Source organism: Oncorhynchus masou, chromosome 32, assembly GCF_036934945.1.
Source record: "Oncorhynchus masou masou isolate Uvic2021 chromosome 32, UVic_Omas_1.1, whole genome shotgun sequence".
NCBI lineage: Eukaryota > Metazoa > Chordata > Actinopteri > Salmoniformes > Salmonidae > Oncorhynchus > Oncorhynchus masou.
The window spans coordinates 15,599,623-15,626,434 of NC_088243.1; the positions used below are offsets into that span (position 1 = coordinate 15,599,623).

Below are 26,812 nucleotides of genomic sequence, written 5' to 3' on the forward strand. Positions count from 1 at the left end.
GCAGTGTTGCAGTATGTGCGAATCTATTTCCGGTTGGCGTTAGTGCGGGAATTTTTGAGGCGCATCGAGGATAACTTGGAAATAACAACAAAGACAACGAGGTTTGCATTAGACAATAAAAACCTGTGAAATTCAATGTTTTTGTTTAGATGTATTGACATAACGTGTTTAAGAACAAGATTATCACGGAAACGCGGTGTTTTGCTTATCGTCCAAGGCTTCATCAGAATGAAGGCCATTTAGCATGCCATCAGCTAACACGTTAATGTTAGTTAGTAATGTTGTTAGCTAGCTAGGTAAGAGTATCTCGTTGGAGGAATTGTTTAGCTATCAGTCCGCTGGCTTTTGCAATTGTCTGCAAATCATGGATGCACGCGTGTTACCTATTGGCATTAAGTTCGCTTATATTAGCTAGCAACTAACAAGTAGTAGCCGTTAACTAGCTAGGTAACGTTAGCTAGCTAAATGTAGGAAATGCCTTAACGTTACTAGATTCGATGCAATTTACATTGTGCTGGACTAGCACAATGCAAAAACTATATTGGTTGCATCGAAGTTATGAAAATCTCAATCGCCCCAATTTGTTGTAAAAGTCAAACTCTGGCTCGATTGGTGATTGTAAACTCTGTAGCTAGTTAGTTCGCCGAGCCAGCGTGAACCTGACAAACGAAACAGCTACCCACGGTAGTGGTTACCAGATCGATTTGAAAACTCACGTGATCCTATCATGTGATATGGTGTTTACACGTCATATTCAAACTTCACTGAGACGTTAAGAAACAGCTTTTGCAGATATATTGTTGACGGTCAAATAATGGCATTGCTATGATATATGATCTAGGAGTATGCAGTATACCGTATTGGCTGGTAGTCACAAGATAGTTGTGTTGAATGAACTAAAATGTGGTAGCTGTATAGATTATATAGACGGTCATGTATACGGTCCCTTCAGATGCCCCCAAAAGCCCAGGCAGCAGGGAAGGGCAGAGGACCAGCCAAGAGGAAGCTTGCTGAGGAGTTCCCCCTTGGAGAAGTACTGACTGATACCAGCAAGAAGTCCTGGAAACTGGGAGCCCCTATCGGGCAGGGCGGCTTTGGACTACTCTATCTGGGTAAGAGAAGCATGGCTACATGGGTGATAAAACACATATTCTAGTCATTGATTGTTCATTCATTTATTATTGATCAGGAATATTACTGCATGTCTTGCACATGTATATCTAGCCCTTCACCTAATAGGCTAACTGAGGTATGCTATTTTATATATATTATTTTTAATTTTTATTTATTTTGATTTTTATTACAGCCAATGATAATTCATCTAAATCAGTTGGAGCTGATGCCCCATATGTCATCAAAGTGGTAAGACAACTCTGACTTGATAATGCATGCCTTGTATATGATTGCACGATTGGCCTCTGTTCCATCTTATGCCTATACAAGAAAGACAAAGGAGACATTTAAAGTCCTTAGTGTGCTTGTACAGTTAATGACAATGTACTCAACATGTTCAGTTCAATCTGATAGCCCTGCATGACCAGGCCTACCTATGCTGCATGTATAGTGTTTCCAGAGAATAACTGTTCTCCTTATAATGTCATCTAGACTGACCATAATGGGATGAATAAAGCTGTACTGTCTGGTCAACTGTCCTCCACTGTCCTCTTTTTTTTCTTCTTAATCTAGGAGCCCAGTGACAACGGACCACTGTTCTCAGAGCTCAAGTTCTACATGCGAGCTGCCAAGCCGGATCTAAGTATGTATACCAGACACCACTCCCTCCCTAATGAACACACACACACACAGTCTCTCAACACTGGAACAAACAAATACGCATAAAGAAATTAGCAACTTTCTTAATTAAGGAAGTGTAGTTGTAGCTCTTATTTAGTGAGGGCCTCTGTTTACAACACGGTGCCTTTGGTGGCTCCTGTGTTTGTCCCAAGGCCGCAACTTTACATTTTATATCATAACAATCCAAATGTCAATCTCCCCTGACAATTAACTGTTATATTGCTCAGGAATGAACACTCATATTTTATTCAGTGGAATATGGCGTTGTCTGTTGGTAAATATTTGTCCCCGTAGGAGATTACTTTACGGCGGGCACTGGCTTGCCCCACACGGAATTACGCTGCTCTTATTACTTTGAACACCACTACCACCAAGATTTATTAAGTGTGTTTTGAATCATTTCAATAATTTGCCTTGTTTTTACTTTTAAATGGCAGTCATCTCAGTTTATCCCTTTAAAAATGAACTTCCTTTTAGCGTGTTGTATCGTGAATGATGTTTAGGCAAGTATTTTGATTTTTTTTTCATATCTAGTCATGTTTAAATAGTTGTGCTACTCATGATTTCATAAAGATTATTGTTTTATATTGATACAACTGTTGCCATTTTTTTGTATTTTAGTTCAGAGTTGGATGACGTCTCACAAGATGAAGTATTTGGGAGTTCCGAAGTACTGGGGGTCTGGACTACATGAGAAAGGAGGAAAAAGGTATTGGGTAGTTAAAAATCTCATAGCCTCTCATGTATTATTTCTTATCATGGCTTTGACATGGTCATAGTCATGAGGCGAAGCCGATTGGCGTAGACCACCACAGCCATGAGAAACATGTCATAACATGTGGCCTCTAATGTATTGTTGCTTTTATACAACGGTTACCAGCATTAAAAAGCCAGATTAATTCCCAAATCATCCATTTTTGAAACTCTATCACCTTTTATCTCCACAAAAGACGTTGGTATCTGGTTGCTAAGCAACCATTTTTTGTTTGTCCAGGCGAAACCAGTTTATCAAAAGTTGCTGGCTTATGACCAAATTATCAAACAAAATGCATACTGCAATTGGCAATGCTTGTTGTCTAGTATATCATGGGCAGGATCTAAGGCAGAAGATACACAAAGAAACAATTTTAGTGGCAGGTTACAAGTGATATAATCTGAATCAATTTTGCTGTTACATGAAGCAACTAGAAACACAATTAAAATTGCATGCAACAGCCAATCAAATTGAAGCTGCTTTGTCATATTGTTTGAGAATTCTAAACTCACCCCATGTCATCTGCTGCTTTACATGTGGTTTTACAAATTATTTGTTTATCCAACCGTTTGGTTATTGTAACAACATGGATATAGACAAAATGCTGTCTGTAAAATTTTTGCCAGCTAGCCAAATCTCATTACAAAGCTAGCTAGCAACGAAATAACCAAGCCAGCGACGACTTAAGATAGCCACGAAGCAATCAAGAAACAACTCGGCTGCAAGCAACGAAAGTTTTGCAAATGTTGATTTGTCTAACTCCAGCCTAACAATGTGAATTCCAAACCACCTGTTGTGTAATGCCTCTTTTAAATCAGGTTCTTCCAGTACCTTGACAGCAATCTGTTATGATGTGTCAGCCATATAAATACCTGTGGACCAGTTTGGTATATTTGACACACCCATAAAGTTAAGCGGTTGTGCATGTCAAGCCAACGCCTTACTCCTCCAGCTACAAGCAATTTTGATTAATTAACATAGACAGTATGTTATCGGGGTGTGTCAAATGGCACTCTATTCCCTTTATAGTGCACTACTGTTGACTGGATGCCATATGGCTCTGGTAAAAAGTAGTGCCCTATATAGGGAATAGGGTGCCCTGGTCAAAAGTTGTGAACTCTATAGGGAATAGGGTGTCATTTGGTATGCACACTGAATCTCTGGTTCCTTCCAGGTACAGGTTCATGGTGATGGACCGGTTTGGGACGGACCTTCAGAAGAAGTTTGAGGAGACTGGAAGGAGGTTCCCCCGGAAACTGGTCCTGCAGCTCGGGCTGAGACTCGTGAGTTTTGTCGTCATATAACTGCCAATAGTAGAGCCAAGAAAAACAACTAACTAAAGCGTTGATATATTTTATTCGCTCTATGAAACATCTTGGCTGTTTATTTAGTTTACTATATCTTTACATTTGTCATTTATCCAGAGTGGATTAGCTCAATCATCTGAAGATAGCTAGGTGGGACTAGGGCGGTTACAGTGACCGTATTACCGCCACACCAGCAGTTATGAGTCATGTCAGCAGTCAAATTCCACGTGACCGTTTAGTCACTGTAATTGGGCTTCTCCAAGCTCTTATGCTGCTGCTGGTCATTAGTAGCCTACCAAACTTGCTAACTGCCTGGTACTCACCACTCTATTGTCCCTCTAATCACTCTGACATCGATGCAAATGTATAATGATCAATTCTAAATCAAAATAAATTAAACGCTTATGATTTAGTATATGTAAAGAAAAGATTAAATCAAGAACAGTGTGATGACAATATTAGCCTATCACTTTTTTTTGCGCCTTTTTCAAATCATAGTCGCACACCTCATGTAGCCTAGCCCATAGGCCTATTTGTTTTGATTAGGTTTTTTGTATCACAACTAAAGTGTCCGAATAACTTCTTAAAATGAAGAACATTAATCTGCTTTACAACAGGCGTAGAGCCCAACTGGCAAACATACGCAGTGTGTGACTTTCAGGTTTGGGGAAGATCATTTTTACCATAAAAATGCACCTTAAAAATAACAGCCTAATTGCATTTGATAATGGTGTTTTCCGCTAATAGAATATTTGCACTACTGCCGTGTGCGCACCGCTGCGCTTATATTGTGAAGAAATAGACTAATAGTTTATCAACATTTTAAGCTAAACATTCTCACTTGCGTCAGGCTCATTGCTTAAACTGTTTTTTTTTATGCTAATGGTTGTATTAATTTGGAATCTATTGCATCCCACAACAGTCCCTGACTATGGAATATTTATTTCTCGTACAGAATAGAATTTCTCAACTTTTGTACTATGGGGATAGTATAGGCTTTTGCTGTTCGTTAGGCCTACTCATCTTGTTGGCTGATGAAAAGTAAATGTGGACAGTTCTTCCAATATCTTCAATATGCGCATCGGAATTGGATAAGGACGCATGCGGTTGCGTCATTGATGTGTCTGTCTTCACTTGTAGCCTGTGAGAAAGACCCGATCACATGACCGAGAGCAATGTTAGTGGAGAGGTGCGGGAGAAGGGAATACTAATTATTATGTTCAGCCTAAGGTCACAACAACCACTGGCCGCAAAAGGCATTGCTTTTTTAGTGGGCATTACGGTCACATAAAGGGGGATGCAGCTGGGAAATTTGAGGCATTTTCAAGTGCTTGTCAAATTGGGAATGAGAGACTGATGGAGAATGTACAACCTGTGCCACAAAACAAGGCAGAGCTCAAACTTTTCATGCAACATTTTTCAAATCATCAATTATATTATTCATCAATTACATTTACATTTAAGTCATTTAGCAGACGCTCTTATCCAGAGCGACTTACAAATTATATTAATTTGGTGATGGGTCGAAAAGCATTAAACATTTATGGCAATTTAGCTAGCTAGCTTGCAGTTGCTAGCTAATTTGTCCTATTTAGCTAGCTTGCTGTTGCTAGCTAATTTGTCCTATTTAGCTAGCTTGTTGTTGCTAGCTAATTTGTCCTATTTAGCTGGCTTGCTGTTGCTAGCTAATTTGTCCTGGGATATAAACGTTGTTGTTATTTTACCTGAAATGCACAATGTCCTCTACTCCGACAATTAAATCACACACACAAAACGGTCAACCAAATAATTTCTAGTCATCTCTCCTTTCGGGCTTTTTCTTCTTTGGACTTTATATGGCGATTAGCATCTAACTTTCTAAAAGGTGTATTACCACGACCGACCGACCTCAGTTCATCTTTCATTCACCAAAGTGGGTATAACCAATGAGGAGATGGCACGTGGTATCTGCTTCTATAAACCAAGGAGGAGATGGGAGAGGCAGGATTTGCACCACGTTCAGTGTCAGAAATAGAACTGACTTCTATTTTAGCACTTGGCAACGCAGACGCTCGTTGGCGCGTGTGAGCAGTGTGGGTGCAATGATTGAATAACATGTATGTGTAAATTTATTTAGCAACGGAAATGGTGTGGTCAGCATGTTAGACTGTATTAAAAATCCAAACATATAGCCCAACATTTGTATCACAACTAAAGTTACATAAATAACTCTAAATTAAGCATTAACGGGAGTACCTGCTTTTTTTCTCATCTACTCAACACAGAATAGCCGGATGTGTGATCTCCCTCAAATCGTCAGCTATGTTCAATTTTATTCTTCATAATATAAAATAACGTCACGGAATTCTAAGCAAACCTCATCTGCTAAATGAACTAGTATCGCCCACAGCCATATGGCATAGCCCCATCAGGGCCTAACATAAGGACAGCTCAGAGTATGCTATTCTGTTTTTCTGAAATGGACTACATTTTCTTCATATCCTGTTTTTTTTTTTTTTTTTTTACCTTTATTTAACCAGGCAAGTCAGTTAAGAACAAATTCTTATTTTCAATGACGGCCTGAGAACAGTGGGTTAACTGCCTGTTCAGGGGCGGAACGACAGATTTGTACCTTGTCAGTTCGGGGGTTTGAACTCGCAACCTTCCGGTTACTAGTCCAACGCTCTAACCACTAGGCTACCCTGCCGCCCCATTTTTAGACCTGTCTAAAATAAATAATGGATTTATTGTAATGGTGTAGGCTATATTACATGGATTTATTAGACTTTTTAAAATGTAGATGGCTTGTAGGCTACTGATGTGGAATCCTGGAGATGCTACATTTGTTTACATTAATTACCAGTCAATTAACGTGAGATCAGCAGTTATTTGCTTGACAATCACCGGCTGACGACCTTTCATGACCGATACAGCCCTCGGTGGGACAACCACAAAGCTCAGTCATAGTAAGTACATTTTTTCCTTAATAAAGTAGCTATCTGCAAAGTCAGTGCTAGTAAGGGGGGAAAGTAAAGTGTTAGCTCACGAAAGGCAATATGCATCTCCAGACGGGATATGACAAGTGCCTGGATTAGGACCTGCGCCACTTCCGGGGTGAGGAAAGATCGTACTCTACAGATGTTGTAGAGCATGAAACTGCAGGAGCTTGTCACTGCTTTGATGTGTGCAGAGAACGACCGGCGGGCTGTCCAAGTTCATGCCAAGTTTATTTGCACTCTGGGAGGGGGACACTTTGGAGTTGTCAACCATGATGGAGAGGTCTTGGAGCGTGCAGGCTTTCCCCGGGAGGAAGAGAGCAGCTCCCCCTTGTTGAGCTTGAGGTGGTGGGCCGACATCCAGGCTGAGATATCTGCCAGGCTTGCAGATATCTTTTGTGTTCAAAATGTTGTTTGCCTATGTATTATTATCTCTGTAAATAATGTTTGATATTTGCCTCTTCTTCTCCCCTCACTTGTGTAGCTTGACATTCTGGAGTACATTCATGAGCATGAGTATGTCCACGCTGACATCAAAGCCTCCAACCTCCTCCTCAGCCACGACAACCCCAATCAGGTCAGTGGCTGTCTTTTCCAAAGATATTGGCATTGAGCTGTTGTATTATCTAGGGTCCTACCTGTCTGTCATTCACACTAGTCCAGCACTTACACACCCAATTCAGCTGATTCTTAAGCCAGAGCTTGGTAAGTTTGAGTCTGTTGAGTTACAACCCCAGGAATGGATTGAGAAACACATGTAGTGGAGCTTTTTGTCCTGATATGGCTAGCATCAATGCTATGCTAATCCTGTTCGATCTAACCATGTCAGGGCTGTATAGCTTGCTAGCAATGTGCCTTGTGTGTAGCAGTGGAGGTTGCTGAGGGGAGAACGGCTCATAATAATGGCCAGAATGGAGCAGTATCAAACACATGGCTTTCATATGTTTGATACAATTCCATTCACTCCATTTCAGCCATCACATTATACTCCAGCCATTATTATGAGCCATCCTCCCCTCAGCAGCCTCCACTGGTGTGTAGTGACTAGCAATGTTACCGTACTAATTAGCATTGGCTCGCAGAACTACAGCTCAGTTCCTTTATACTGCATGCAGAGACATGCCAGAATCTAGCAGTAACCCTCTAAAATGGAGAGGCCTATTTCTCAGTCTGGGTAGGATTTCAAATGGTTGTCTCTACCTCTTGAAGTGAAGTAATGCCTTTGACCTGATATGTAAATTGAACAAACATTGGATATATTTATTTATTTGATTATGCTGCTGCCACTGGTTCATTGGATTCAATTCGACATAAGAGGGGAGGAGGGGTTCTTTATTCTTCTCTAAACAGGGGAGAGATTAGATGGTGGCTCAGAGCTCTTTCAAGCAAACAAGGTGGGGGCAGGGGCAAATATGTCATTTAGAGATTAATAATGTTTCCGTGGTGTGTTATTAAAGTGCTATTTTTAAATTACAATTTAGAAGCAACCCCTTGGGAGTCTCAGGGTTAGCTCTCTTTCTGCCTGCAGTTATTGGAAACATTTGTTTGACTTTCTGGGAGCTGAGGATTTGAGCAGGGAGGGAGGGAGCTATAGTTTACTGTAACTATGCTTTGTAATGTACCCGTTATTGTTATAGTCCAGGCGATATGTGGAAAAACATGTTTTCGTAAAGGCATGAAACTTAGTACACATGTACAGTGTTATTAGTAGTAATTTAGTTACAAGCCACATCATGTTAAGTATACTCACTCATTTGGTTGGCTGTGTGTGCATGCATGAATTTATCTGTTTTGTTTGCAAACCTCTAGGTTTACTTAGTAGATTATGGACTGGCCTATAGGTACGCTCCAGAAGGAGTGCTGAAGGAGTACAAGGAAGACCCTAAGAGGTGCCATGACGGGACCATCGAGTTCACCTCCATCGACGCACACAAAGGAGTCTGTAAGTACAGCACACCTCACTGAGCCAAGCCAGGGGTAGGTACGTTCAGTTGGGAGTAAATGGAAGAAATAATTGTTTTTCAAAATAAAAAGGTAACCTGATTAGGGCGTTCACCCACGGTGCTCAGAATGACAGAAATTACATTTACATAATGGTAATTGTTCTTAACAGAGCATGGAAGTCGGGGATGCAACGATGCGTATCCTTACAATGATGCAACGATGTGTGTCCTTACAATGATGCAACGATGTGTGTCCTTGCAATGATGTGTGTCCTTACACTGATGCAACAATGTGTGTCCTTACACTGATGCAACGATGTGTGTCCTTACAATGATGCAACGATGTGTGTCCTTACCATGATGCAACGATGTGTGTCCTTACAATGATGCAACGATGTGTGTCCTTACAATGATGCAACGATGTGTGTCCTTACAATGACGTGTGTTCTTAAGATTACGTGTATTTTTACCACACACTTTGAAGATGTTAGAATAACTGTCCACATTTACTTTTCCTCAACCAAGACGAGTAACGAACAGCAAAATCATAGCATAGACGGGGCGTGATTTTCAAGTTTGGGGAAGAAAATTTTCACCATAAAAATGCACCTTTATATTAAGGCATTCCATGCATCATCGCATTTGAAGACTTATGTAAGAGAGCCTTCTATTCCTAATGTGATGAGTAGATTGGATAGTCATGACCTCAATCACTGTTTGCAAAAATGACAGTTCAATGCATGGCTGAGCGTATAGTGTAGAGGCCTGGGCTATATTATATACGTTTCTTCTTTCTTTGCATGGGGAAAATGAGATAAATAGCCCAAACAGACTCTGGGACAGTTGTGGGATGATAAATCCCAAATTCAAACAACCAGTAGGCCGAGGCTACATAAAAAAAAAAAATATATATACAGTTGAAGTCAGAAGTTTACATACACTTAGATTGGAGTCATTAAAACTAGTTTTTCAACCACTCCACAGATGTCTTGTTAACAAACTATAGTTTTGGCAAGTCGTCACATCTACTTTGTGCATCACACAAGTTATTTTTCCAACAGTTGTTTACAGACAGATTATTTCACTTATAATTCACTATCACAATTCCAGTGGGTCAGAAGTTTACATACACAAAGTTGACTGTGCCTTTAAACAACTTTGAAAATTCCAGAAAATGATGTCATGGCTGAATGTCAAACTTCTGATAGGCAAATTGACATCAATTGAGTCAATTGGAGGTGTACCCGTAGATGTATTTTATTTTATTTCAATTTTTTTCATTTGACCTTTTTTTAACCAGGTAGGCTAGTTGAGAACAAATTCTCATTTGCGACTTGGCCAAGATAAAGCGTAACAATTCGACACATACAACAACACAGAGTTACACATGGAATAAATAAAACATACAGTAGAAAAAAAGAAAACAAAAAGTCTATATACAGTGAGTGCAAATGAGGTAAGATGAGGGAATTAAGGCAATAAATAGGCCATGGTGGTGAAGTAATTACAATATAGCAATTTAAACACTGGAATGGTAGAATGTGCAGAAGATGAATGTGCAAGTAGAGATACTGGGGTGCAAAGGAGCAAGATAAATAAATAAATACAGTATGGGGATGAGGTAGATAGATGGGCTTTCTACAGATGGGCTATGTACAGATGCAGTGATCTGTGAGCTGCTCTGACAGCTGGTGCTTAAAGCTAGTGGGAGTCTCCAGCTTCAGTGATTTTTGAAGTTTGTTCCAGTCATTGGCAGCAGAGAACTGGAAGGAAAGGCGACCAAAGGAGGAATTGGCTTTGGGGGTGACTAGGGAGATATACTTGCTGGAGCGCTACGAGTGGGTGCTGCTATGGTGACCAGTGAGCTGAGATAAGGCGGGGCTTTACCTAGCAGAGACTTGTAGATGACCTGTAGCCAGTGGGTTTGGCGAAGAGTATGAAGCAAGGGCCACCCAACGAGAGCGTACAGGTCGCAGTGGTGGGTAGTGTATGGGGCTTTGGGGACAAAAGCCCCATACTGTGATAGACTGCATCCAATTTGTTGAGAAGTGTTGGAGGCTATTTTATAGATGACATCGCCGAAGTCGAGAATCGGTAGGATGGTCAGTTTTACAAGGGTATTATTATTTTTTTATTTGACCTTTTATTTAACTAGGCAAGTCGGTTAAGAACAAATTTTTATTTTCAATGACGGCCTAGGAACAACTGCCTGCTCAGGAGCAGAACGACAGATTTGTACCTTGTCAGCTCGGGGGTTTGAACTTGCAACTTTCCGGTTACTAGTCCAACGCTCTAACCACTAGGTTACCCTGTTGCACCATGAGTGAAGGATGCTTTGTTGTGATATAGTAAGCCAATTCTAGATTTAAATCAGACTCTTAGGTATTTGTAGTTGTCCACGTATTCTAAGTCAGAGTGGTCCAGAGTAGTGATGCTGGACGGATGGGCAGGTGCGGGCAGTGATCAGTTGAATAGCATGCATTTAGTTTTACTTGCGTTTAAGAGAAGTTGGAGGCCACGGAAGGAGAGTTGTATGGCATTGAAGCTCGTCTGGAGGTTAGTTAACAGTGTCCAAAGAGGGACCAGAAGTATACAGAATGGTGTCGTCTGCGTAGAGGTGGATCAGAGAATCACCAGCAGCAAGAACCACATCATTGATGTAAAGAGAGAAGAGAGTCGGCCCGAGAATTGAACCCTGTGGCACCCCCATAGAGACGGGCCAGAGGTCCGGACAACAGGCCCTCCGATTTGACACACTGAACTCTATCAGAGAAGTAGATGGTAAAGCAGGTGAGGCAATCATTTGAGAAACCAAAGCTGTCGAGTCTGCCAATAAGAATGTGGTGATTGACAGAGTTGAAATCCTTGGCCAGGTCGATGAATACGGCTGCACCATAATGTCTCTTATCGCCGGTTATGATGTCGTTTAGGACCTTGAGAGTGGCTGAGGTACACCCACGACCAGCTCTGAAACCGGATTGCATAGCGGAGAATGTACGATGGGATTCGAAATGGTCGGTAATCTGTTTGTAACTTGGCTTTCGAAGACCTTAGAAAGACAGGGTAGGATAGATATAGGTCTGTTGCAGTTTGGGTCTAGAGTGTCACCCCCTTTGAAGAGGGGGATGACCGCGGCAGCTTTCCAATCTTTGGGAATCTCAGACGATATGAAAGAGATATTGAACAGGCTAGTAATAGGGGTAGCAACAATTTCGGCAAATAATTTTTAGATATTTCCAGATTGTCTAGCCCGGCTGATTTGTAGGGGTCCAGATTTTGCAGCTCTTTCAGAACATCAGCTATCTGGATTTGGGTGATTGAGAAATGGTGGGGGCTTTGGCGGGTTGCTCCGGAGGGTGCCGGGCAGTTGACCGGGGTAGGGGTAGCCAGGTGGAAAGCAAGGCTAATTTAATTCTCAATTATAGTAGATTTATCGGTGGTAACAGTGTTTCCTAGCCTCAGAGCAGTGGGCAGCTGGGAGGAGGTGCTCTTATTCTCCATGGACTTTAGTGTCTCAGATATTTTTGAGTTTGTACTACAGAATGCAAATTTCCTTTTGAAAAAGCTTGCCTTTGCTTTCCTAACTGTAAATTGTGTATATTTGTTCCTAACTTCGCTGATAGTTGCATATCACGGGCTTTTCTATGCTAATGCAGAACTCCACAAATGTTTTTGTGCTGGTCAAGGGCAGACAGGTCTGGAGTGAACCAAGGACTATATCTGTTCCTAGTTCTACATTTTTTGAATGGGGCAAGCTTATTTAAGATGGTGAGGAAGACACTTTTAAAGAATAACCAGGCATCCTCTACTGACGGGATGAGGTCAATGTCATTCCAGGATACCCCGGCCAGGTCAATTAGAAAGGCCTGATCTTAGAAGTGTTTTAGGGAGCGTTTGACAGTGATGAGGGGTGGCCGTTTGGTCTCAGACCCATTACGGATGCAGGCAATGAGGCAGTAATCGCTGAGATCTTGATTGAAAACAGCAGAGGTGTATTTGGAGGGCGAGTTAGTTTGGATGATATCTATGAGGGTGCCTATGTTTACAGATTTGGGGTTGTACCTGGTAGGTTCATAATTGATCATTTGTGTGAGATTGAGGGCATCAAGTTTAGATTGTAGGATGGCTGGGGTGTTAAGCATGTCCCAGTTTAGGTCACCTAGTAACACTAGCTGAGAAGATTTATTGGGGGGCAATCAATTCACATATGGTGTCGAGGGCACAGCTGGGGGCAGAGGTTGGTCTATAGCAAGCGGCAACAGTGATAGACTTGTTTCTGGAACGGTGAATTTTTAGAAGTAGAAGCTCAAATTGTTTGGATACAGACTTGGATAGTGATAGAGAACTCTGCAGGCTATCTCTGCAGTAGATTGCAACACCGCCCCCTTTGGCAGTTCTATCTTGGTGGAAAATGTTACAGTTCGGGTTGGAGATTTCAAGGTTTTTGGTGGTTTTCCTAAGGCATCCGGGTTGGCAGAGTGTGTTAAAGCAGTGACTGCAAACTTAGGGAGTAGGCTTCTAATGTTAACATGCATGAAACCAAGACTTTTATGGTTACTGAAGTCAACAAATGACTTCAAGCGGGCTAGCAGTTAGCAGACCGGGGCAAGCGAGCTAGCAGTTAGCAGACCGGGGCAAGCGAGCTAGCAGTTAGCAGACCGGGGCAAGCGAGCTAGCAGTTAGAAGACCGGGGATAGCAAGCTAGCAGTTAGCAGACCGGGGCTTGCAAGTTAGCAGAAGGGCCTTTGGGGGGACATCGCGATCGAGGTAAGTCTGTTTTTGCATCTTCGTGCGATGACGTCGATAGACCAGTTGTGGAGTAGTAGGGTTCCAAATAGCTCTAGGTAGCTAGCAGGCCGCAGTTAGCAGAATGGGCCTTCAGCAGACGTCTCGTCTGAGGGGCCTGTTGGAATCCTCGGGCAGATTAAGTCGGTAATCCAGTCGTAGAGGCAGTAGAAGGGGTCCGAATATTGTAGCACAGGAGTCCTAGCCGGGCTAGCTTCAAGCTAATTGGTGCTAACTCCGGGATGGAAAAGCTAGCCAGGAGTAGTCACCTGCGATTGCGGTTAGCTAGAAACAAAGATCCAGATGAAAATGTTCAGAGTTTGCGGTCGGAATCTGGAGATATGGAGTGAAAAAAATTGTTCTGTTATGCTCTGGTTTGGGTCACGTTGTACGAACTGGCAAGAGCTTTCCGAGCTAAAGGCTAGCTGATGACTGCTAACTGTGGTTTGCCAACTGATAACTGGTAGGTAGTTAGCTGGCTAGCTTCAGTTGAGTGATCCCAGATCCGAAGTAAATAGATATAGTTCAGGAAAAAAAAACAGATCCACTCATCATTGGGTGAGGCGGGTTGCAGGAGAGTATTTAGAAGTTGAGGTTTAGGAAAATATTTTTAAAAGATGTAAAAATATATATACAAGGGACACAACAGGACAAAGACGTCTGACTGCTACGCCATCTTGGATACTTTCAAGGCTTACCTTCAAACTCAGTGCCTCTTTGCTTTGACATCATGGGAAAATGAAAAGAAATCATCTCAAAAATATTGTAGACCACAAGTCTGGTTCATCCTTGGGAGCAATTTCCAAACTCCTGAAGGTTCCATGTTCATCTGTACAAACAATAGTACGCAAGTAAAAACACCATGGGACCATGCAGCCCTCATACCGCTCAGGAAGGAGACGTGTTCTGTCTCCTAGAGATGAACGTACTTTGGTGCGAAAAGTGCAAATCAATCCCAGAACAACAGCAAAGGACCCTGTGAAGATCCTGGAGGGAACAGGTACAAACAGGTATCTATATCCACAGTAAAACAAGTTCTATATCGACACAACCTGAAAGGCCGCTCAGCAAGGAAGAAGCCACTGCTCCAAAACCGCCATTAAAAAAAGCCAGACTACGGTTTGCAACAGCACATGGGGACAAAGATCGTGCTGTTTGGAGAAATGTCTTCTGGTCTAATGAAACAAAATAGAACTGTTTGGCCATAGTGTCCATTGTTTTGTTTGGAGGAAAAGGGGAAGGCTGGCTAACCGAAGAACACCCTCCCAACCGTGATGCACGGGGGTGGCAGCATAATGTTGTGGGGGTGCTTTGCTGCAGGAGGGACTGGTTGACTTCACAAAATAGATGGCATCATGAAGAAGAAATATTATGTGGAAAGCCCTGACCTAGATCCTATAGAAAATCTTTGGGCAGAACTGAAAAAACGTGTGCGAGCAAGGAGGCCTACAAACCTGACTCAGTTACACCAGTTCTGTCTGGAAGAATGGGCCAAAATTCACCCAACTTATTGTGGGAAGCTTGTGGAAGGGTACCTGAATAATATGACCCAAGTTAAACAATTTAAAGGCAATACACTCTATTAGTATTTGATAGCATGTAAACTTCTGACCCACTGGGAATGTGATGAATGAAATTAAAGCTGAAATAAATCATTCTCTCCACTATTATTCTGACATTTCACATTCTTAAAATAAAGTGGTGATCCTATATGACTTAAGACAGGGAATTTTGACTAGGATTAAATGTCAGGAATTGTGAAAAACTGAGTTTAAATGTATTTGGCTAAGGTTTATGTAAACTTCTGACTTCAACTGTATATGTAAAAGCAATGAGTCAATAGATAACGTTTAGCTTAAAGTGATGATAAACTATGTCTTAACATTAGGCTATTAGCACAGCAATGCGCACAAGGTAGTAGGCTACGCGCAAATGTTCATTTGGCTATCGGACAATGAAAAAGTTGAAAACCAAAAGAATATGAGAGAAATATGCTACTGATTTCAATGGTGTATGGAGGTCTTTCTAAAATAGTTGCCTCCATGGATATGGTTGGATGTTGCCATGGCTACCTTGAAGCAAGACAAACATGCCTCATAATATGTAGTAAAACATTCGGGTTTCAAACAATTAAGTAACTATGTGTTTTCAAAATGCATACTGCCTCCAGCTCTTTGGAAAGTGGTGTGTGACGTGCTAATGAAGCCTGCCTTCCTTTGCCTATGCATTTGAATGGCAAATGGGAAGCATGCTTCAATTACCAGTTGAGAAATGCAATTCTAAAAGCTAATATTTGTATCTAGAATTGTTGTGCAAAGATTGTGTTTATAAAAACTCTGTCTGACAGATTTCCTGCTCAAAGGCTCTATGTCTGTATGCTGTGCGTGTGAGGATAAATACGATTCATAAAGAATATACACACACCAATGTAATTCCATGACCAGTCAAATGTATTTACATCAATGAATAGGCTAAAAAGCATTATTTTCGCAATGGGATTTTTTTTGTTCTCCTGGACAATTGGCCAGCGACGATTTTATTTATTTATCAGCAAATAAAATTACAGCCAAATCCAGCTATTATCAGATAACAGATATCCTGCCACCACTGTATCAGTAGGACCTCTAAAGGTATCTGTTGATCAGTTCAAATAATGGTATGAAAAAGGGAAATATAAGAACAGAACTCACCGTAGCAACGAACTGTTAAAAGCAGCGGGTAGCCATTTACCGCCTCTGACCACAACATTTGCTGTCATTTGACATGTTTAACGATTCTACATGTTTAATGGCCACTGTTGGTCGACACCCAGCAGGTGAGCGCTGCTTTAAACCCTTCAGACTGACGTAGTGGTGTTGTATGTCTGCAGCTCCCTGTAGAAGGAGTGATCTGGAGATCCTGGGGTACTGTATGGTCCAGTGGCTCTGCAGTAAACTGCCCTGGGAAGACAAGCTGCAGGACCCCCTCTATGTCAGAGACGTAAAACTACAGTAAGATGTCACACACACACACACACACACACACACACACACACACACACACACACACACACACAGGTTGGTAAGTTGAGATCCTAACTTGTTTTTGTCATTCACAGATGCAGGGATAACGTGTCAGAGTTCATGTCCAAGTGTTTCTCCTCACAAGACAAGCCAGGTGAGAGAGAGACAAATGCCACATTTCTTAGAACTACGTTTTCTACTTTGTATGTTGGTTTTCCTGTGGATGAGGATGCCAATATTGTAGTTGAAATTAGATTGACTTATCAAACTTTAACATGAGTAGCTGTTAGGCCAGTGGCGTTATAGTTACACCATTACCACTTGCTGCTGCTTCACGAACAGGGGCCCTGTTGATCTGATCTCCTCATATTGCGTGCTAATTCATTAGCCCCACCGCTAATTCTCTGACCGCAACAAAACTTCCCACTTTAACTTTCTTGTGAATTACAGTGTGATGAGTGCATTCATGTGAAGCATAGGTTGGAGGCAATACCAAGGAGGGCAAGAGTGTTGGCTGAAGTTTGCCTTTTGGAGTGACATCACTTCAGATATGTTGTAGACATACAGTACAAGTCAAAAGTTTGGACACCTACTCCTTCCAGGCTTTTCCCTTTGTACTATTCTGCATTGTAGAATAATAGTGAAGGCATCAAAACTACGAAATTACACATGAAATCATGTAGTAACCAAATACATGAAATAGTAATATTTTTGAGATTCTTCAACGTAGCCACCTTTTGCCTTGATGACAGCTTTGCACTCTTTACATTCTCTAAACCGGCTTCATGATGTAGTCACCTGGTGTGCATTTCAATTAATTGCCTTGTTAATTTGTGGAGTTTCTTCTTAATGCGTTTGAGCCAATCAGTTGTGTTGTGACAAGGTAGGGATGTTACACAGACGATAGCCCTATTTGGTAAAAGACCAAGTCCATATTATGGCAAGAACAGCTCAAATGAGCAAAGAGAAACGACAGTCCATCATTACTTTAAGACATGAAGGTCAGTCAATCCGGAAAATGTCAAAAACCTTGAAAGTTGCAATCACAAAAACCGCTATGATAAAGCGATATGATGAAACTGGCTCTCGTGAGGACCGCCACAGGAAAGGAATGCCCAGAGTTACCTCTGCTGCAGAGGATGAGTTCATTAGAGTAAACTGCACCTCAGATTGCAACCCAAATAAATGTTTCATGAAGTTCAAGTAACCGACACATCTCAACATCAACTATTCAGAGGAGACTGCGTGAATCAGGCCTTCATGGTCGAATTGCTTCAAAGAAACCACTACTAAAGGGCACCAGTAAGAAGAAGAGATTTGCTTTGTACAAGAAACACGATCAATGCACATTAGACCGGTGGAAATCTCTCCTTTGGTCTGAAGAGTCCAAATGTGAGATTTTTGGTTCGAACCACCATGTCTTTGTGAGATGTACAGTTGTGGCCAAAAGTTTTGAGAATGACACAAATGTTAATTTTCACAAAGTCTGCTGCCTCAGTTTGTATGATGGCAATTTGCAAATACTCCAGAATGTTATGAAGAGTGATCAGATGAGTTGCAATGAATTGCAAAGTCCCTCTTTGCCGTGTAAATAAACTGAATCCCCCAAAAAACATTTCCACTGCATTTCAGCCCTGCCGCAAAAGGACCAGCTGACATCATGTCAGTGATTCTCTCGTTAACACAGGTGTGATTGTTGACGAGGACGAGGCTGGAGATCACTCTGTCATGCTGATTGAGTTCGAATAACAGACTGGAAGCTTCAAAAGGAGGGTGGTGCTTGGAATCATTGGTCTTCCTCTGTCAATCATGTTTACCTGCAAGGAAACACATTTGCCGTCATAATGGCTTTGCACAAAAAGGGCTTCACAGGCAAGGATATTGCTGCCAGTAAGATTGCACCTAAATCAACCACTTATCGGATCATTAAGAACTTCAAGGAGAGCGGTTAATTGTTGTGACGAAGGCTTCAGGGCGCCCAAGAAAGTCCAGCAAGCGCCAGGACCGTCTCCTAAAGTTGATTCAGCTGCGGGATCGGGGCACCACCAGTACAGAGCTTGCTCAGGAATGGCAGCAGGCAGGTGTGAGTGCATCTGCACGCACAGTGAGGCAAATACTTTTGGAGGATGGCCTGGTGTCAAGAAGGGCAGCAAAGAAGCCACTTCTCTCCAGGAAAAACATCAGGGACAGACTGATATTCTGCAAAAGGTACAGGGATTGGACTGCTGAGGACTGGGGTAAAGTCATTTTCTCTGATGAATCCCCTTTCCGATTGTTTGGGGCATCCGGATAAAAGCTTGTCCAGAGAAGACAAGGTGAGCGCTACCATCAGTCCTGTGTCATGCCAACAGTAAAGCATGCTGAGACCATTCATGTGTGGGGTTGCTTCTCAGCCAAGGGAGTGGGCTCACTCACAATTTTGCCTAAGAACTCAGCCTTGAATAAAGAATGGTATCAACACATCCTCCGAGAGTAACTTCTGCCAACCATCCAGGAACAGTTTGTTGACGAACAATGTATTTTCCAGCCATAAGGCAAAAGTGATAACTCAGTGGCTCGGGGAACAAACATCAATATTTTGGGTCCATAGCCAGGAAACTCCCCAGACCTTAATCCCATTGAGAACTTACATTTACATTTAAGTCATTTAGCAGACGCTAACAAAAACCCACAAATTCTGACAAACTCCAAGCATTGATTATGCAAGAATGGGCTGCCATCAGTCAGGATGTGACCCCGAAGTTAATTTATAGCATGCCAGGTCAGATTGCAGAGGTCTTGAAAAAGAAGGGTCAACACTGTAATTATTGACTCTGCATCAACTTCATGTAATTGTCAATAAAAGCCTTTGACACTTGTGAAATGCTTGTAATTCTACTTCAGTATTTCACAATAACATCTGACAAAAATATATAAAGACACTGAATCAGCAACTTTGTGAAAATTAATATTTGCGTCATTCTCAACTTTTGGCAACGACTGTAGAGTAAGTGAACGGATGATTTCCGCATGTGTGGTTCCCACCGTGAAGCTTGGAGGATGAGGTGTGATGGTGTGGGGTTGCTTTGCTGGTGACACTGTCTGTGATTTATTTAGAATTCACGGCACACTTAACCAGCATGGCTACCACAGCGTTCTGCAGCGATAAGCCATCCTTCTGGTTTGCGCTGATGGATTCTGGGTTCTAACTCCTAAGTTTGGGATAGGGTTAATTATCAGGTATCCTGTAGAAATATTGAGTGCTTAGGTTTAGAGGGTCTACACCAGGAGTTAATGGTCATCTGTAGGAGGAAGGTATATGGTGGGTGCTATTTAAGCTTGGAATGTGCTGTGTGCAGGGAAAACGATCACATGTAGCAGCACTAAGGGGAGAGAGCTGTGGATTAGCGATGAACGGGGTCCAGGTCACTTTAAGGGAGAAGAAACATTTTATTGCCCGCATCACTTAATTTCCTGCCTTGCAACATAGATGTAGTGTTTGGAGAGAAGGAGATTCCACCCCATATTTGGGTACATATACCACCGCTATTGTAAACATGTTTTTGTCGGTTCAGCTGTTCGATCTTTTGGGAAGAATCAACTTTGTTTGAGCTTTCATAGTGTCCGCCGAGTTCTTACTCTGATAATTAGAATCTAACAGCACTTAGAGGGACTGTCCTGTTGAAAAACAAATTATAATGATGCAAAACACACCTCCAGGCTGTGTCAGGGCTATTTGACCAAGGAGAGTGCTGCATGACCTGGCCTCCACAATCACCCGACCTCAACCCAATTGAGATGATGTGGGATGAGTTAGACTGCAGAGTGAAGGAAAATCAGCCAACAAGTGCTCATCATATATGGGAACTCCTTCAAGATTGTTGGAAAAGCATTCCATGTGAAGCCTGGTTGAGAGAATGCCAAGAGTGTTTAAAGCTGCCATCATTGCAAAGGGTGGCTACTTAGAGGAATCTAAAATGTAAAATATATTTGGATTTGTTTAACACTTTTTTGCTTATTACATTATTCCATATAGGTTATTTCATATTTTTGATGTCTTCACTAATATTCTACAATGTATAAAATAGTTAAAATAAAAACCCTTGAATGACTAAGTGTGTCCAAAAGTTTGACTGGTATATGAACTCTTAGTTTTTTGTTGTTGAAAGATTTGTGGGCGATTCATATGGTATTGAGGCCTGCAGATTTGACTTCACTCAACATTAACTTTACAATATGGACTAGGGGGCGTTCAATCTGAAGGAGGAACAGTTTAAAATAAAAAAAACTAGACTTTTAACAATGTTTAACAAGCCATTTAATTCAAGGCCTGAACCCAGGGCCTTCCTCTCCTCCCCATCTCGACCTACGCTCCTTCTCTGTCTCCTCCTCTTCACTGATCCTTCTGTGGCAGCACCCGCTCTGGCCGCCGTGTGACAGAAGGAGAGATTTCTCCGCGGGCTGTTGTGTTGTGGTACAGCCGCACACAACACATCTCACCAGCCCAGAGATGGAGGTGATGGGAATCGAGCCGCCGTGGTTCTGCTGTGTCCATCACTAATTATGTTTGTTGTTACTAGGGTTGCACATGTTAGGGAATATTCAGAGGTGGAAACTTTCCCTTCGGAATATATGGGAATTAACGGAAATATATTCAAATTAATATTAATACCATTTAAATGTAATGTTTTTTGCATTGGATATATTTACCATATCATATGGAGACAAAACATAAACCTTTTACCTGATCATAAGTAGACATAATTGCAAATGATTCAATCCTTCCAATATAATAAAAAACAATTATTTAGTTACAAATTTAACTTTTTAATTAATTTAGTTGACTCTTCACATGATGATTTCACTGAACAACAAAAGGGAATATTGAATGATCCTCAATGATCCATCGCATCTCCCAAAAACGTTTTCAACACAACGTAAAATGATAGTCTAGAAACTAAAGCTTTGGTTGTCTTCCTCAGGCTTCCATGTCTTCTCCCTGGACCTCCTCAATGTCCACCTTTTGAATATCAGTCTCTGAGGTATCATCTTCATTGTCACTTTCCAACCTTGTTGAGGATGGCTCGTTGTCAGGCTCAAAAAGCTTTAAATATGCCTGGATGGCCACCAATTTTTCAACCCTTGTATTGGTCAGCCTGTTGCTTGCTTTGGTGTGTGTCTTCCCAAACAAGGACCAGTTGTGCTCTGAGGCAGCTGATGTTGGTGGGATTTGCCGGATGATAGAGGCAACAAGAGAAAGAGCCTCAGATACACCAAGTCCCTTCCACCAGGTGGCTGATGAGATATGTTGGCACGACTGCCATATTGCATCTCCATCCCAAAGCCCTTGCTTGGAAGTGTACTTAGCCAGACTGCCAAGAACCTTTCCCTCACTCAGGCTAAGGTGGTGAGACACGGTAGTGATGACACCATTGGCCTTGTTGATCTCTGCACCAGACAGGATGCTTTTGCCTGCATACTTGGGGTCCAACATGTACGCTGTGACGTGTATGGGCTTCAGCCAGAAGTCTTCATGCTTTTTGATTTATTTCAGAACTGCAGTTTCCTCTGCTTGGAGCAACCGTGGGCAGGGCAGTACGGATTTCTTCTCTTACATCAGTCTGAACATCAGACAGGATGGCATTGTCTCCCTCAATCCTTGCAATTGCAACTACTGCTATAGGTTTCAGGCTGCTTACCACTCTCCCAAAATACATCATCCAGTAGGATCCTCTTGATGGGGCTTGTCCATATTGGCAGGCTGTGATATGGCCATTTCTTGGAGAGACACCTTCCCCTCCAGGAGACTGTCAAACATGATGATAACACCACCCCAACGGGTGTTGCTGGGCAGCTTCAATGTGGTGCTCTTATTCTTCTCACTTTGCTTGGTGAGGTAGATTGCTGCTACAACTTGATGACCCTTCACATACCTAACCATTTCCTTGGCTCTCTTCTAGACTGTATCCATTGTTTTCAGTGCCATGATGTCCTTCAGGAGCAGATTCAATGCATGAGCAGCACAGCCAATGGGTGTGACGTGAGGGTAGGACTCCTCCACTTTAGACCAAGCAGTCTTCATGTTCGCAGCATTGTCGGTCACCAGTGCAAATACCTTTTGTGGTCCAAGGTCATTGATGACTGCCTTCAGCTCACCTGCAATATAGCGACTGGTGTGTCTGTTGTTTCTTGTGTCTGTGAATAATGATTATGGGGTGGATATCAGCTAGATAACAAACATTCTAATCCGTATTGTAGTTTATGGTCAGTGAGGGTTGGGAATCTTGAATTGATTTAGTTTATCTTTTTTTTGTATTGGATGTTTGTGTTTTTATCACAATGTTGTTGGAGCAGATGGGGGAACAGGTTGAAATGCATAGGGATGCTCATTGCCTCATACCATCATCTACTATATTGAACAGGAGAATCTCAACCACTCTTCAGCTAGCTAGCTACCTTTTTAATTGTGAATAGGGCTAAATTAAAAATGGCGCTTACATTTTAAACCACTTTAAAAAAATATATCTATATATAAAAAAAATGTTACTTTTTACTTTTTGTTGTTTTTACTTCTATTCATGTGTTATGACCACTGAGGAGAGTGTCAGGTAAAGTGTTCCCTTTTTTGGGTAAGCACTGCAGCTCATATACAACTTGCTGGGACTCATTTTAAAATATGAATCCACTCTTTTTTATTTGATTTCTTTGTCATATTTTAGATGAACTTCAGAAGTTCATGGAGGAGGTGAAGACTCTAAGCTACACAGACAAACCGGCCTATCAGAAGCTACGGTCCATTCTGGAGGCGGGGCTTAAGTCAATCGGCACCAAAGATGACGACAAGCTGGAGTTCTCCTCAGTGGTCAGCAGCAACGGAGCTGGGCCATCGTCCTCTGCCAAGGTCGGTGCACAGACACGTTGCACGCGAAGACAGACATACACACACATATACAAATGTGTTGCTGTGAGATCATAGTAGCCTTGGCGTTTAAAACCTGGCACGCTCCAGACCTTTTTGAAGCCCGTTCTTTCAAACGAAGCCCATTTCAACCACCCCTAATGTGTTTACCTGTTGAAAGCCATTTCATTTGAAATGTAAAAATGCCCAAGCACGATCCCAGACTAATTGGGCAGGGTCGTGTGAATGGCTGCCAAGTGCATTGATTTTCAAATACAATTAAGGTGTGATGCTTTTAAAAGATATGCCTTGACCGTGGCTTATTGATGTTTTTACCCCCAAAACACACACACTGGTCAAAGCGTTGTCTATGGCACGCTGGCTAACACACAGGGTTTTCTCCAACAGCAACAGCCTTTTTCCTTTCCTCTCTCAATTTCCTCCCCTCTCCTGTCCTCTCTTCTCCATCTTACCTATCTCCTTCCTCCTCCCCCCTTCCAGTTTCTCTTCTCGTTGTCCTCCCTTTTCTACCCTCTTCCCTCTCTCCTTATCCTCTTCACTGTCCTCCTCACTCTCCTCTCCGACAGGTCTAAGTACCTGTGTTTATCCCTCAGTAATGTATCACAAATTTGATGACACGGTAACCTTGGAGTTTGTGCTGCCTGGCAATCAGTGGGCCACTCTCACGGCAGAGGGAGGGGTCTCCCCTTCCTTCCCCCTCCTCACGCTACCCACAATACGTTTGCATAAGGACGGTGCCACCGGAGAGCTGGCTTGTGCCAGTTGAGGGTTACCTGCCCACTGCCGTTATTGTATGTAATTATCTAGCCAATCTGTTCAGCTCAGCAGGGTCTGCTGATAATCATAAGGTAGCAATTGGCAAAATGAAAGGCAAGACGTGAGAAGGAAGAAAGGAGGGAGGGGCGCACGTTCATTATACAGTTTAAGAGAAAATGAGGAAAAGGAGGGATGGCAGAAGGAAGAAGAGATGGAAGAGTTGATTGCTGTCTGTAAGTGCATCTTTCTCATCAACATGTTCTGGGCTGGTATGATTTCATGGACACAATTATTTGCTAGTTTTTGTCTTGAATGTGTAGAACAGGGAGAAAAAGTTAAGTCATAGTTGATGAAAATTGTACCAAAGGGCTCACCTCAAATCTCAACTTTGACACTGAAGACAGTTCCAGATGTCTTAAACAATTACCCCAGAAACAAAATTAGCCCTGTCCATTGTTGTTATTTAGATGGGTCAAGGAAGCAGAATTCATTGTGTACTTTGTGTGGATTATTCCTGTCGAAGGTTTTCTTCCTCTGTGAGAGTCATAATTGCATTTGCTCAGATGTCACACAGACGTTCACAAGGCTCCGGGCAGATATAAGCGTTCGGTCTTCGTGTGCCAAAGCAGAGTTCCTAATTTCATGTTTGATTTCTGCCCCCTCCAAGGTTGCTGCAGGCGGACTGTGAGATTTGACCACATTTCTCTTTTTTTCTCCTCACAGAAGACTTCCAAAAGAAAGAAAGTGGTAGATTATAAAGAGGAGTCTGATGATGAGGTCGTTGGCTCTCCCGCCAAGAAAAGAAAATCTCCAAAGAAGAAGGGTAAGAATCTTCTTTTCCTCCTCTCCTACGCTCCTGTCCTCTTCTCAGGTTAAACCACACAGAATACCTTTTGATCTTCTCCCGACAGGGGTGAAGGAACGTAAAACTGCCAGCCCTAAAAAGAAAGCTGCCACGCCTAAAAATACTGCTGCCAGACCCAAGAAGGCACTGGTGGAGATGGGTACTCAGACCACACCTGGCCTGAAGAGAGGCAGAGGTAGACCCAAGAAAAAGGCAGAACCAGTAGATTCAGAATGAGTTCTACTTCTGCCATCTTGTTCCAGCCAGCCTTCCTACCGCTCACTTTCCTCTCACTGTCCGCTTTTAAGAGATACTCCGTTTTAACAGGTTGTAGAGTATGTCTGTTCTGCACTGTGCATATTTTTTTATGTTTCATTTTGTTAACACGCAAGGCCTTCTGTAAGTCCGATAATAAAATAATAATGTTGATGTGAGATTCAGTGGTATACTTTTTGTACACTATAAGTCATTGAAAACCTGTGTGTCATGCTTATGTACTTAAAAATAAAGCCAGTCTTCACATTTTCAAACAGTACATTTATTTTTTCCAACGGGGCTATACATTTGGGTGAGTTTTTTTCTCTCTCGTCTGAGTAGCCTCATTTCACTGCCAAAAGTTAAACCATCTAGTGTTCAGCGAAGTAACAACACAATGTCAAATACAGGTAGCCCAGTCAAATAATTAACATCCAATCACATTAACCATTCCTGTCTCGCGGTGAACCTTCACTCTTGCGCAGACATTTAGAAACGAAACATGACACTTTGAAAAGTAAGATATGGGAGTTTTTTGAGTGAGAATAAAGATGACTTTTGAGTAATAAGAAATATAAAAGCAAAAGATACCATTAATAAGAAGTGTCTAGAAGTGTCCTATATGGTGAGCTACCGAGTGGCTAGGACAGGCAAGCCCCATACTATTGTGAAGGACTTAATTCTTCCTGCTGTGGTGGATATGGCTGGGGGAAAGAAGCCCAAAAAACGATACAGACAATGCCTTCATCAAACAACACTGTTTCATGACACATCAGTGTCATGGCAGGAGTTGTTTTGAAACAATTACTGCTTCGCATACAAGCCAGGGAATTACAGTGGGGCAAAAAAGTATTTAGTCAGCCACCAATTGTGCATGTTCTCCCACTTAAAAAGGTGAGAGAGGCCTGTAATTTTCATCATAGGTACACTTCAACTATGACAGACAAAATGAGAAGAAAAAAATTCCAGAAAATCACATTGTAGGATTTTTTTAATGAATTTATTTTCTAATTTGTGGTATTTTCTAAATTGTGGTGAAAAATAAGTATTTGGTCAACAAAGGGTATATAACAAAGTATTGAGATAAACTTTTGTTATTGACCAAATACTCATTTTCCACCATAATTTGCAAATAAATTCATAAAAAATCCTACAATGTGATTTTCTGGATTTTTTTCTTTCTAATTTTGTCTGTCATAGTTGAAGTGTACCTATGATGAAAATTACAGGCCTCTCATCTTTTTAAGTGGGATAACTTGCACAATTGGTGGCAGACTAAATACATTTTTGCCCCACTGTATGTGCATCCCTTCAAGCCCACCCTTCTCATTAACCTGTGGTGAGTTATTCACCATTTTTTGATGAACAAATAAAGTTTTATGTATAAGATGGCTAAATAAAAGAGCAAAATTGTTGATTATTATTATATTACTATTTGTGCCCTGGTCCTATTAGAGCTCTTTTTCACTTCCCATGAGCTGGGTTGTGACACAAACTCA

General features: G+C 41.8%; 1 protein-coding gene across 2 annotated transcripts; it reads left to right on the top strand.

Annotated features, from left to right (window-relative positions):
• The first annotated feature begins 11 nt into the window (after positions 1–11).
• Positions 12–25,492, top strand: LOC135525625 (serine/threonine-protein kinase VRK1-like). Of its 2 annotated transcripts, none has more exons than XM_064953356.1 (13): positions 12–101; positions 953–1,112; positions 1,307–1,362; positions 1,687–1,756; positions 2,416–2,503; positions 3,723–3,831; positions 7,315–7,407; positions 8,640–8,772; positions 16,428–16,548; positions 16,656–16,714; positions 23,259–23,440; positions 24,938–25,037; positions 25,126–25,492. In XM_064953356.1, exons 2-13 carry the CDS (start codon positions 953–955, stop codon positions 25,293–25,295), a joined length of 1,341 nt encoding a protein of 446 aa, XP_064809428.1. In that variant the 5' UTR covers positions 12–101; the 3' UTR covers positions 25,296–25,492. The 2 variants fall into 2 exon arrangements, with proteins under 2 accessions (XP_064809428.1, XP_064809429.1); XM_064953357.1 differs by having other exon boundaries at positions 24,941–25,037.
• The last annotated feature ends 1,320 nt before the right edge of the window (positions 25,493–26,812 follow it).

Coding starts and splice junctions, on each gene's coding strand:
- LOC135525625 (XM_064953356.1), top strand. CDS start 953: ATGCCCCCAAAAGCCCAGGCAGCAGGGAAGGGCAGAGGACCAGCCAAG. Junction 7,408..8,639: donor GCCACGACAACCCCAATCAG/GTCAGTGGCTGT, acceptor GCAAACCTCTAG/GTTTACTTAGTAGATTATGG. Junction 25,038..25,125: donor AAAATCTCCAAAGAAGAAGG/GTAAGAATCTTC, acceptor TTCTCCCGACAG/GGGTGAAGGAACGTAAAACT.